The sequence below is a fragment of the Sinohyriopsis cumingii genome, chromosome 16, assembly GCF_028554795.1.
Source record: "Sinohyriopsis cumingii isolate HCF-2022 chromosome 16, ASM2855479v2, whole genome shotgun sequence".
NCBI lineage: Eukaryota > Metazoa > Mollusca > Bivalvia > Unionida > Unionidae > Sinohyriopsis > Sinohyriopsis cumingii.
In genome coordinates, this window is record NC_142976.1 from 73,419,020 (window position 1) to 73,433,644 (window position 14,625).

At 35.6% G+C, this 14,625-nt stretch overlaps 1 protein-coding gene across 1 annotated transcript in view; it reads right to left on the bottom strand.

The window, feature by feature from the left end:
- Positions 1-14,292, bottom strand: part of LOC149780780 (uncharacterized) — a 46,772-nt gene extending 32,480 nt beyond the window's left edge. Inside the window, exons 1-2 of the mRNA XM_089937857.1 lie at positions 14,225-14,292; positions 3,008-3,094 (exon numbers count right to left, since the gene is read on the bottom strand). Coding sequence (XP_089793983.1) covers positions 3,008-3,094; positions 14,225-14,255 — 118 coding nt within the window. The 5' untranslated portion in view covers positions 14,256-14,292. The remainder of the gene's footprint in view (positions 1-3,007; positions 3,095-14,224) is intronic.
- Between the last annotated feature and the right edge of the window lie 333 nt (positions 14,293-14,625).

The following is a 14,625-nucleotide window of genomic DNA, read 5'->3' on the forward strand; positions in this document are numbered from 1 at the left end:
AGACTAGTCATAAAAGCGTGCATCAATTAAGACAAAATGAGCTTACTCTTTATCAATTCTAGATTCAAAAGTGTGAAATTCAAATATGTATATATATATATGTCTTAGGTTCTTCTGATGTACATGAGTTATTTAAAGATACTGGATTTATAAAAATTTCTTTTTGTATGTCTAATGATTTTTTTCACCGCTACTCCAAATGTAAGCAGTCCTCAAAAATTAAACATGGCATATTTTTTAAAATACATTTTTGGGTATGTTTATTTGATCAATCAGAATATGGCAATATAAGTTATTGTCATTCACAGACCTAAATTTTTGGGATCATCCAAGATACTTATGCAACAAGTGTGTGGACCAATAAACAATATGTCGGCAGAATGATCTGTCTCCTTCCTTCACCACATGATGTACTCTCCATGTACTGTATGAAGCTTCAAAAACCTTTCACAAAGTATTTTACTGCCAAGACTGTGGCCAATAAATCAATTTTTTTCCTTTGCTATTTACTATCGCAAGATCAACATGTATCTTTGCAACATGAAAAAGAAATGTAACAATTAACTATCCTAACATTCATCAAGTGGCAATTAGGAATTCACTTGTAGTATCATATTTAACATAATTCATACATTAAATTTTTTTAAATAATCTACAAAGTATGAAAATAATTGGCATTTTCAGGATGTTGTCGGGTACAAAAGTAAAGGGCCCACCCAACATTGATGCAGACTCCAAAACATCTACATGACTTAATATTACAATGACATGCATCCAACATAACTGCAGGCCTAGAATTTAAAATAAATTACTCTGAAGCCAGAAGGAATAGTAAATTCAGAAATCTGATAAACCTGCTTGATCTCCACTAGTCCTTCCAACAAACATATACTAGCAACAACTGAATACATCAATAGCCACTTGACTACTGACATTATGAAAACAGTATAAAAATGACTAGTCCAACAGGAAATTTACTTGTCTTGGGCTAGCAGACAACAGCTAATTTTGAGTTCTGTACTAAAAGCAGCATGAACTTGTACAATATATTGTTCTTTGAATTTGTTTATATATTTGTTTGTCATTGTTATTGTGTGGTTTAACGCCATCTCTCAATGGAAGATAAGCTATACATGGCACCCAGTGTAACTGGTGGAGGAAGAACCCAGGAAAACCCCAGTAAGAACCACCAACCTACAGGAAGCTACTGCAAGCTTTCGCACATACTTACATTGGCCGAGTCCAAGACTCGAACCCAAATGTACTGAGGTGAGATGGCAGTAATCGATAAAGGCAAGTGCTTTAGACCATTCAGCCACCCAGGGCCCCAGTCAGTATTTTAACGGACTATGATATCTATTCATTTATGATTTTCAAGACTATTTAAGCTACAAATATTAACTGCCATATGAACTCCTGTATAGTTCAAATCCAAACGCAAACAACATGGATCTTGATCCTCAGTCACATAATGCACTGACAGATCAGGATCTATGTTATTTGTTCTACTGATTACTACTAACTGCTTGGACTCAGATCTGCTCACAAATTATGCAGTTTACAGCTAACTGAATGAATACAGATGGTAGCAACCAAAACAACATTTACTATTGCAAATTCAACTCAGTCTCGCTTCCAATTGTATACGAAAGAAGACTATTCAACGATGCCGACAGTTTCTTCAGAAAAGTAATTTCCAGCTCAGACAAGCCAATTTTTAAACACAGCCAAAGTATCTTTATCCAAGGCCAGCTGATAAAAGTGCCCATTCATAATTACATGAGTAATAAAATTAGCTATAGGATACCCATTTAATTCATGTAAAAAAAAAATAAACAAAAAAACTAAACAACATGTTTCCAAGTTTAGATCAAAGATTATATCTGGTGACATCAGGAGCAAGACACAGAATAAAGAGTACAGTTTGAGGTTTGTGTCATGTGACTATTGGATACTGCACATTTATCCATCATTGACCTCCATCTACTGATCTTATAATTTTGATACGTGACCATTTGGCTAAGTCCATTGAAAAGTTTCCTCATTTTCTATTTATGGTAACTGTACATGACACATTTCAATGAAAAGAAATGGGTTTCTTGAAACCAAGTGTCACAGATTCCTTACAGTAGGATACACACTTAAGAAGCAGACCAGTCTATATTTTTAAAAAAAACACGATGTCAAATATTAAGTGAAACAGGCTTTGTCAATGTAACTCACGGATGTTATATGAATATAATATGTTAGAGATGGATTTTAAGATGAAGAACATGTTGCATCAGGAAAAGGACAAATTAATAGCATTTTACAAATTTTGAAAAGAGGGACTCGACAGTGATGTAATACTGCATTCATAATTTGTAGAGTTGACTTAATTACATTTCAGCAAAGTTAAATATGTAATGCAGACTAGTTAAAATGAATGTTGTGTACAGTAGAACCTGTCTTGTAAGACCACCTCTTTTGCCAAAAAGATATGGTCTGTCAAGACAGGTGGTCACTCATAACAGGTCACAATGCTATATAATGAATAAATTTGTGCACTGAGAATGTGGTCTCTTAAGACAGGTGGTCTCGCATAGCAGTGGTCTTTCAAGACAGGTTTTTCTGTATAAATAATTGATCATTTTATTTTGTATCTGTATTTCTGTATTAATCCACATGGATTTAGCCAATTTGTGACAAAAATTTAAACTAACGGCAGATCCAGGTAAGTAGCAAAATGAAATGTATATTTTTCACATAGTTTTCTGTAATTATGGCATTTAATATACAGACTACTCTTTTTACACTCAGATTATGCTTTTTTGCCACTCATATTAGTAATAATTATGCTTCTATCTTTGGTGGGTAAGTGGTATGTATGAACTTAAAACAAAGTAGTTCAGGTTCACATTTAATATAATTTCCCTTTGACTGGGTACGCGGAGAACCGATCATTAGAATTGATGGGTACCTGGTTGACTTTCCTAAAATTCTGACATCTTTATTGGCTGATACTCACCCTGTGGTGTGGTTTCATGGACCGTCTGGGACTCTAAAAGGGACTGGACAGCCAGGGCTGTCTGGCTGTCCATACTGGTCACATTGCCTGCAAATAATAACATAAAAAGTGTAAATAAAAAACTTTGGGAAACATGAAATTTGAATACAAATATGGCACAGCTGTCTTCAAATACTGTAGAACCTGCCTTGAAAGACCATGCTTTCTGCCAAAATAAATGGTCTTGTAATACAGAAGAACCTGTCCCGAAAGACCACCATTCTGCCAAAACAATACGTCTTAAATGAGGTAAGCTCTCATGACAAGTCATAACACTACAAAAGAAATAAATCTGCATGAAGAACCTGGTCCCTCAGGACATGTTTCAGTGTACAAGAGTTCGTCTTCAGTGCTGGTCACAATTTGGGGTGGTTGTGAAAATGTATTTTTTATTATTAATTTGTTGTACCAGTATTTTCATGGCAAATGTTGCAGATGCATGACAAGAACCCAATAAAGAAACAGTGAGAATTTGGAAATACATGTATTACAAATTTTGTCAGTAATTAATATTTAGCTGTTATTTATTAATTGTTACTCGAAAATGGCAAGTTGAATGTCCTTTTGGAAGGACGTTTTGTTTGATAAAAAGTATCATTAATTTAGAGAACTTTAAACTACACAGTATTTAACATGTTGAGAAAATGTAATTTGCATTCAATGAAGTGACGATTTCACTCATGACATGGTGTCTTACAGCCTGTCCAAAGCGTTCTTCTGCAATTTTTACCGGCAAACATCTTTCACCAGTTTAGGACAAAGCTAATAATAGCTTGTAACTACAGTTTCAGTTTTCTGAAAGCTTAATTTTCATGACAAGTGACAAGTTTCATTTATTTACTGACATCAATGAAATGTTTCCATGTCACAAGCGTTTTACATATTTTTAGATATCATGAGACAAAAAACAAAATTTCAACCAGCAACAGTTTCTGTAACAAGATTTCATTCTGGTCAACAAAGATTCTGTAGTGACCTTGGTGCACGGGATATTTTTCACTACACATGCACAGAGCCATTAACAAAGTGCTTTGTCACATTCTTGTTAATTTTCTGAAAGAGGTCCCATATGTTATGTTCTTCAGAATCTAATAATATCTGCAAAGAATTATCAATTGCATGACTACAGAACATCAGGTAAGTATCCTATTTCTACATGAAAAACTACTTTTTACTACTTACGACTTCCTTGCAAAAATTTTTAATCACCAAGTCCACTTAAACAAAACTTTTAAATGCTTCATGTTTTCCAAGTTAACTTAAACTGTGATTTAATAAAAAATTTCAGCACAAAAAACTATACTGCTGTTTACAGTTTGTTTGCATACATATTCTGCGAATAAAATTTTGGCAGATATAAAGTAAAGCCATGTATACATTTATACAGCACTAAAGTTCATAGACAACTGGATATCAAATTGTCACAGGTCAAGAGCATTTTCAAGCCAAAGTGTCTTCTGTCCTAACCGTTGCTGCACTGTTGCTTTTATGACTATTAATCATTAATAATTTATTAATTGAAATTAATAATTGAAAATTAGACCTAAGCATTTATGTCAAATTTTCTTACTTTGTATATGTATCTGTTCTCGTCAAGTAACTACTACACATTTCTGTAAGTAGACAATATTGTTTTAGTTCCCCAGAGTGACGTGATCATAATTGATGCCCAAAGAATAAATGGGGGAAAATATTTTTGTTAAAACACTGAAAGCTGATAAAGCTTGTCATAATTTTGTTTTATTTAATGTTTTCATTTTCTTTCTGCCAATTATTCTCTTAACCTTATGGGCTAATGTGTCATGTCCTAAGCATTACCATATTTTTTACAATTTACTTTTTGTCCTACTCTGCTGAAGGCATGTCAAGTAATTTTATTTCATGAAGGGTATCTCATTATATTACATCATATATAACTATTTTGTCCCATCTTTGAAATCACCATGTCTACCCCACAAACGTATTTTGTGGTAAAGTAACACCTGGGACTGTGTCTCAGACAGGTTTGTATTTTAACTATTACATAATTTCAATTAGTTTTTAAAAAATGTTGTACGTTCATTTCATTTAAACCATACTATCATTCATACAAAAAAAAATGGCATACATTGGTTTAAAAGAACTAAAACAATTGAAAAATGGGTCACACTGTCCAAGAGTTACTAGGGGTAGGTAATTTATTTCAAAGTAACTCTGCAATAAAGTAAACAACAGTACTGGGTTTTTTTAAACATTTTTTGTTGTAGGACTTAATTTAGTAACATCTGGATCAAATTTGTATTTTAAAAAAATGTATTTATATTTTGAGGTCAAATTCCCTTTTTGTAAGCATCACTGAAAAAGAATCCACATATATGCTGACTATATATCAATTTAGATACAAAAAAATTAATGTACAGTAGAAACAAATGATGCCTGCTTCATTTCTAGATCAACTGCCACAGTCAAGTGCTTTTCTAAGCAATTTTTTGCATCAGATAAATGAGATGCTTTAATTAACTATCTAGTTATTAAAAGCATTCTGGCATTCAAGTATTTCCGAATACTTGGCTGTCCTGTCTCTGCAATTATATACAGTTCCAATGCATATGCTAATGCTAACACATGACTGCAGCCGCCATGCTGATAATTAAGATGCATAAGTTTCATCTTTGTTCATTAAAAGTGAGTTACCACATGTGCACTGCTTGACACGTAGCACATAATAATAGTCTATTCATAGATGCTGTTTTCATGTAAAAACTGCAAACAACCCACCACCACCGACCCCACACACTTAAAAATGTAATATATCCCTTTATGAAAAACACCCAAGAATTCCACATACACTGTAAAAAAATAATGGAAAAACAACTGCATACACAGAAAATTCCGGTCTTCAAAATGAGATCAAGTGACTAACACAAAATACAGTGATTCCTCAATACAGTATCCATGAGTATACTGCTGCCCTTTATAAAACAGGTAAAATTATGAATTCCTAGTTAAATACAAGGAGCCCTCAATATAATGTCTGAGTATACTGATGCTCATATATATATATATATATATATATATATATATATATATATATATATATATATATATAGTCCCAGGATGATTAGAAACAATTATAATAGTGTGATTTAACAAAATTTTATATATATATATATATATATATATATATATATATATATATATATATATATATATATATATATATATATATATATATAAATATATAATTAAATTTAGTCCCAGGATGATTAGAAACAATTATAATAGTGTGATTTAACAAAATTAAGTTTAATATTTTGTTCTTTATTTTGAACTTTAACACACAAATCTATAACCTAGTACTCAGTGGTTCCATCAATAATGTGGGCTATTTTTATGGTCAAAAACCTCCCATGAACCATGTTATGAAATTTTACATATTTAAAAACAAAAGTCCCTCGAAGGGACTGATGCTCTACTACAATAAATGCTTGTTTCTAATTGCGGCGGCAATGAAACTGAACAGGTCATCAAAAGAAAGAAACCAGAAAAACTCATCCAAATCTAACAACCTTGTGATTAAGTAAAGAAATTAAAATGTTTAGGTTTATTTCAATTTTCAAAGACTTTTAAAGACCCCAGGGTAATCTGCTTGATTTTCCCAAACTTTCAAGTCCTTGAAAATGCTACTTCATTTTTCCCAAACTGTCAAAGACCTTCAAAGACCATTGGAACCCTGACTATTTGGTACCAACTAGACATTTAAAAGAAAGTCTTTTGGTGAAAGCAACATGTCACTATCACCAGCCATCTACGAGAAATAGTGATAATAAGGTACTTAAGATGATCATAGTGGCAGTAATATGACTAGTCAGATCAGACCCTTTTTCATCTGAGATCAACTAGACATCATAAGAGGTCTTTCAGTTAAAACCCCATGCTGATATAAGAGTTCATTCACAAGACAGTGATTTTCAATTTTAATGTCTGTAATTTCAATTTGTAAGGGATGTATGGAAATTCCAGAGTAAACTACTTAAGAATTTCATGATACTAACAGCAGTTTTCATTTTTATGACAAAATAATTCAAATTTTATATATATATATATATATATATATATATATATATATATATATATATATATATATATATATATAAAAGTTGTATTTATCACATATTGATTCTGAATGTAACAAATGTTATTATATTTATGATCCTTTGATCACATGTTTGACACATGTCACATATGCCAACACAGTAGCCAATGGAATGTTGTGATAGATATTTTAAAATCAGATTAGATCTCCACTGTCCTACATGAAGATCTGAAGCAGCTGCTTAGGAGTCATGTTCTAATGAGCTTTATTATTACCAACATGGCTAATTTTATCAGCCATTCAGATGAAGTCTTATATCTTCACGTCTGGGATACTGAGCAGTATAGCTAGCTAAAACGCATCAATGTGTGATGAACAATTTGATTCACTTTCAAATTTCTGAAAGCTGCATTTCCATTGGAACATTCAAAGGTCACCAGAACATAACCCATAAGAGGTCACTATCAGATCTTCGCAAAGGACGGTGGAGATCTGATTTTAATCAGACTGAACTGAATGTAACTTTTGAAAAATCATTGACCTTTTTAAAATAAAAAAATCATTTCTTTAGTTATTTACACTCATATGTTAATGTGTTAACTATGTGCATTCCTATGTCTAATATGAATTCATTCTCAGGTTTTGAGGAGAGCAATTGATTTCTGTTGGAATTTTGCATAATTTCTTAAATTCACCAAATATTTTGTCATTTCTTTGGTGTGCATGTTTTATGTTTACTGGCTGTATCTAAAACAATATCTTGCATTGGTGTTGCCATCCCACCCAAAGTTTTCTTGCCTTTAATATCAATAATCAAGCTAGTAAACTGTAGGCCCCAGTGATAACATTTCCTTTTTTTTATCATCACACTCTCTAATGTTAGCACAATGTCATTCCACTTTCATTAGAATTTTATATTAGAATTTATACACATAGCAATTTCATCCAGTATGAAGCACTGGCCATTTCATTGGGAGGTGGGGGGATCATGGCAGCAATTTTCTTTTGAACTGAGATATTTTAGTTTCACCTATCTCAAGATAATTCTTTTTATTGAAATAATACAATGGATATAATATGGTGTTAATTTGCTATAAACCAAAGCAAGATATTTTATCCAGCCATTGGCAGAATTTTTTTAAAAAGTGCTAGGCACCTTTGCCAGAACATCAAATTGCTTGTCCCTAACAGATTAGAAGTATATTAAGGTACATCCATGTACTGCGGTTTGTTCAGAAATACAGAGGTTCAAAATCAGTTGTAGTACCCAGCTCTAGTAACCATATTGGACATGAGATCGACCACATTTTTAATTACGACCAACTATCAATCATTATAAATTTTCTGGTAAAAGCCCATTGGCAAAACATCTGTTTTTTAACATCTGGACTTCAGGCCCCAGATACAATTACGGTACAATACCTGACTTGTACACCACACTGCATCTTTTCTTATTTACATATATTTTTGAAATATCTTCACAGCTGTAAAAGATCTGCACATTACTGAAGTAATTTATTTGACTCTGTGTGTCAATTATAAAATAAAATTGCCATAAGAATGAAATCTTGCTGTTACTTTTGTTTGAATACCCATCAGTACTGTTGGAAGAGCATCTGGCTCTTAATCCATGGGTCACTTGTTTGATACTTACCCAAGCCAGCCCAGGTTGGGTGCCTCAGTATAATATAGCCAATAACAAGTTAAAACCACCAAAGAAACCATTTATTGGCCCCATTTTAAAAAGAGACAATAACTCAGATTTGGGGAAATTTTACACCATTTTATTTCACAAATAACTCCGCCATTGCCAGTCCCAAGCCCAGGTGTAAAAGGAGAAGGGTTGGGCATGGGGGTAACAACCCAACCCTGTAAAACCCAACTTGCTACAAAAACACCAACAGAAGAAAAACCAGAAACTGAAAGCCTGAGGGTGGAAGGGTCTTCTGGAAGATTTATGATGCTATGAGCCGCGAGCCCGCAGAAGCCATAAAGCAGACCACCCTTCTATCAAACAGGAGAATTAACATTGCAACATAGAATGTGAGGACAATGTATGAGGCAGGAAAAACAGCACAGGTAGCAGCAGTGATGAGGAACTACAACCTATCCCTAGTGGGCATTAGTGAGACAAGATGGACTCTATCTAGGCAAAGAAGACTGATGACAGGAGAGATGCTACTGTATTCAGGACATGAGGAAGATAACGCACCTCATACACAGGGGGTGGGGCTATTGCTGAAGAGGGGAGCAGATGTGGCATCTAACCACCACTTAGTTGTCGCAAGGCTGAATCTTAAGCTGAAGAAGAACTGGATGGGCACAAAATAGAAGAAAACAAAGTATAACATCAGCCTGTTGAAAGATGCAAAAACTAAAGAAGAATACAGACTGATGCTTAACAACAAGTACCAAGTGCTACAAGAGTTTCTTGAAGATGAGGAAGACAATGCAAACAACAGATGTCAGAAAGTTAAAGAGGCAATAAAATCAACATGCCAAGAAGTACTAGGCCCCATTAAGTACCAGCAGAAAGAATGGATTTCAGCTAAAACAATGCGCAAAATCCATGAGCATAAACAGACAAAAACAAGTAAATAGCAGTAGGACAAGAACTAAATAGTAAAGGTACAAAAAGAGTACATGTACACTGATGCCCACAGAGAAGTGAAAAGAAGCATCAAGATAGACAAGAGAAATTATGTTGAAGGAATGGCAGCAGAGGCAGAAGAAGTGACCAGACATGGAAATATGAAGAAGCTGTATGACATCACCAAGAAGCTGTCGGGCAAGTACAGCAAAATACTGAGACCCATAAAGGACAAGCAGAGTAAGACCATTGCAAGTACAGAACACCAAATTAATAGATGGGCAGAACATTTTGAAAAACTGAACAGGCCAGACCCACTAAATCCTCCAGAAATCCACCCAGCCAATGCAGATCTCCCCATAAGCTGTGACAATCCCACCAGAGACGAGATCAGGAAAGCCATCACCCAGCTGAAGAACGGCAAGGCAGCTGGACCTGATGGCATCCCCGCAGAAGCCCTCAGAGCAGATTTAGATACTTCAGTAGAAATGCAATACCACCTCTTTGAGAAGATCTGGGAGGAAGAAGAAATACTGACTGACTGGAAGGAGGGACACCTCATCAAGATCCCAAAGAAAGGCGATCTCAGCAACTACTCCAACTACAGAGTAATCACACTCTTATCAGTACCAGGGAAAGTCTTCAATTGGGTCCTCTTGGAGAGGATCAAGGAGGCTGTTGACCCACAGTTACAAGATGAACAAGCAGGCTTCCGGCAGAACAGATTGTGTACGGACCAAATAGCTCTTCTTCGCATCATAGTCGAGCAGTTGTTGGAGTGGAATTCTTCACTCTACATCAACTTTGTCGATTATGAGAAGGCATTCAACAGCGTGGACCAAGAGACACTCTGGAAACATCTTCGCAACCAAGCTGGTTAACCTGATCAAGAACACTGTCACCATTTCTCTTTCTTCTCGCCATTAACTGGATTATGAAGACGTCTACCAATAAGGGATCCAGTGGACATTGTGGAATCAATTTGAGGACCTGGACTTTGCCGATGACCTAGCACTCTTGTCCCATAGTCAGCAGCAAATGCAGGACAAGAACGATGTACTGGCAGCCACATCAGCACAGGTTGGCCTCAACATCCACAAAGACAAGACCAAGATTCTCAAGATGAATTATGCCGGTAACAATCAAGTCACACTGCAGAGAAGTCCCCTGATAGAGGTGGAGTCCTTCACGTACCTGGGCAGCATTATCAAACAGCAGGGTGGCACAGGCGCAGATGTCAAGGCAAGGATTGGAAAGGCGAGATCAGCTTTCATACAGCTCAAGAACATCTGGAGCTGCAAAGAAATTTCCTACCAAGATCAGACTGTTCAACTCAACGTGAAGTCAGTCCTACTGTATGAAGCAGAGACCTGGAGAACCACTAAGTCGACCGTAAAGAGAGTTCAGACCTTCATCAACAGCTGTCTAAGAAGAATTCTCCAGATCCGCTGTTGTTGTTGTTGTACGGTTTAACACCGTTTTTCAGCACATGATGGCTATACATGGCGACAAGTATTAATGGTGGAGGAAGAACCCTGGAAAACCCTGGAAAGAACCACCGACCCACGGGAAGCTACTGGCAAGCTTTCTCACATACCCACACTGGCTGAATCCGAGACTCGAACCGGCGCAGACAGAGGTGAGATGGCAGTGATCCGTAACGGAGAGCGCTTTAGACCACTCGGCCACTCTAGGCCCCCCAGATCCGCTGGCCAGACACCATCAGCAACACCAACCTGTGGCAGAGAACCTCCCAGCTTCTGGTAGAGGACGAGATCAAGAAGAGAAGGTGGGGTTGGATAGGACACACCCAACGTAAGCTGCCAACCAACATTACCAGACAGACACTGAAATGTAACCCTCAAGGCAAGTGGAGAAAGGGACGACCAAGAAACACCTGGTGATGCGACCTTGAGGTGGACATCACTAAGATGGGTCACACCTGGAGTCAGCTTGAGGGGATGGTACAGGACAGAAGCCTCCAGCGATCTTTCAAAGGCGGCCTATACCCCGGCAGGGGTGACAGGCAAAACTAATTTCACAATTAGGATTTCTTTCCGAATTCAAATTGTCAAACATCTAAAACATCACCAATCTAAATGACACCGATACAAGGTTATATTCTACATCACATCTGAGTCACTAATCAAACTGCAGCTTTCACATTTACAAAAGATGAAAATGTCATTCAGAACATTAAGGTTTCTACATGTAATGACAATTCTGATACATGGTCACCAGAACATGGACCTTCAAAGGTGCAACTTTAATCTAATTGTTCTCTTGCTCTCTATTTATACAACTGAAAGTGTTTACAAAATTTTACAGGAATATTTTTTTTGTTGTTGTTGTAGGGTTTAGCGCCATTTTTGAGCACACGATAGGCTATATATGGCAGCCATTATTAATGGTGGAGGAAGAACCCAGGAAAACCCCGGAAGGAACCACCAACCCGCGAGAAGCTACTGGCAAGCTTTCTCATATACCCACATTGGCCAAATCCGAGACTCGAACCTACGCAGACAGAGGTGAGATGGCAGTGATCCGTAACGGAAAGCGCTTTAGACCACAAGGCTTTACAGGACTAAGAATGCAAAATAACAAAAGTATCACTATCACAACAACTAATTTTACCTTCAGAAATCTCTTCCACATGTAATAAAAGAGCCAGGTAAATTGCTCCATGGAAACAGAATCTTGATGTTCCTTTCAAGATTCTTTTATCTCAGAGTGGTAAAGAAGTGACTGGTAGGCACAGCTGCATATCAATACAGTCAGACATTGATTCAGAAAAGGCATAGATACCAATCTATGTGTAGTTGAAGTACCAGAGATATTCAGCAAAGCTTGATGTATTCGCATTGCCCCATTACTACTATTCCCATTGCTGCAAGCTACTGTCAATAATCTGCTATGCACTTTTATCACCCATGACTTTGTGGCAACTTTGTTTCTCATAAATATGCATAGACCTGCTTAACTAATCATTGCAAGTGTAAGTAAATTTTTCTTGCCATTGTGACCCAACATGACCCTTCTGAATCTGCATATCAAAATTTCTCTTCCGTGCAGTCACTTATCTATCAATAAAATTGGCATTGCATTGGTTCATGGGAAACTGTTATATTGTGTTCTTTATTATATTTGTTTTTATGCATACTTGTGAAAAAACAAGGAAATCATAGCACTGGCAGCAACAGGAGATAAAGGAGAGTAGAATATTGGTATAGTAGGTGTACATCAATGTGGTCATGTAGGCACATTAACTTAAATGAAATAAATTATTCACTGTTGTTTTAAAATATTATACTAAAATAACCAGTCTATTCAATCCTGACTGTTGAATGAGCAGGACCCTAAATGTCATTAAAAGTACTTTCACATGTAAATTACTGCTCACTATATACTTTACAATGGTGACCAGGTACAAAACTGGGTCAATCAAAACAAATAACAGGAATTCATTTCAAACAGATGCTGCTGTCATTGTGACATCACATGACAATCAATCTGGTTTAAACTGGATCATACCTTTGGGTCAACCCGTCCAAAAATGTCATTATTTAGTATCAATTTTTCCATATTTCCCTGGGTGTGTAAATTATGACCTTCCAGTGTGGATATATGAGTGTCCATATAAAGTGAATAACTGCCATTTAAAGGTATGTGCAACCAATTTCTAACAAATGACACCCATTTGGGAAATGGTTCTAAATGCCTACATGACCTGTATAACTGTTATTATTAACTGTATAGGTGCTTGCAGTGATGTAATATGCCATTACAAAATGAGTTCTAAGGCAAAAGATGAACTTGGATGTTATTTTTAACTATCTGCAAAGTTGTCCTCCTTATCATGAAGTTTTAACTGTCAAAAAATTACCTCCCCTGCATTTATGTATGCATTCCTGTGTTGAAAAGCAGACTAATATACTCCCTTAAAAAACAAACAAAAACAATCTCCACCGGTAATCTTATGTGGAACTAAGCCTCCACAAGAAACTAAAAGCGTCCCTTTTATTATCAACATTTTTTTTCTTCCTTATTCGTCCTTTGGAAGTGTGTGTCATAACTGCCATATTAATTTCTTTTGAACTCGCCGCCCGTGCGATATAGCTTTATTCTCCGCTGATCCAAAAATTGCTTCCCCACCCAGGAACAGTACACCGGTCGATATTTTTCCTTGATATTTTGGATAAACAATTAGCACACGAGGATGAAAAATTTATTTCCCAAATTCAAATTCAAAATTATTGCATTGTAACGATGATAGGGTGCCTCTCAAAAGATGAAAATATCATTTTTATATGACCTTTTCCCTAATAATACAATCCAACGAACTAAGAATTTCAAGATGGCGTCACACCCACCTACTGTGTCGATACAAACAAGTAAGACCAATGTTTTTCATTTGTAGCATTCACAAATGTCACAATACATGTAAATTAGTATAAAAGAATAATTTTAAGAATTTTCCGATTCACTATAAATTACTATTTGTTCCATTTTATACCTGCAAGTGCATCGAATAGCGCTTGTGCCATCTTCTTTGAAAGTCACGCACCACAACTAGCCCCATCTAGTAAATGCCTACAGTCAAGGGAGATAATAACTTCCTACTCCGCATTATAGTTGTTCTCAGACATACATGAATCCAAAGAACATGGTTTTATGTTATAAGATAACCTAACCCTTTACTCTAATGTTAAAAGTAACAAAAGCTTTGTTGTTTCTATTTATTTGGGAATTTTTCAACATTCGTTTGACTAATTTACATTTAGAGACATTTTTTTATATCACAAAGTAGATGGCAATTTCTGATAATGAAAAATAAAAACTCCCTTGCACTTTAAAAGTTATCAGATATTAAAATGAACTATATTATTATAATTATTCTGTTATAAATTTACATTA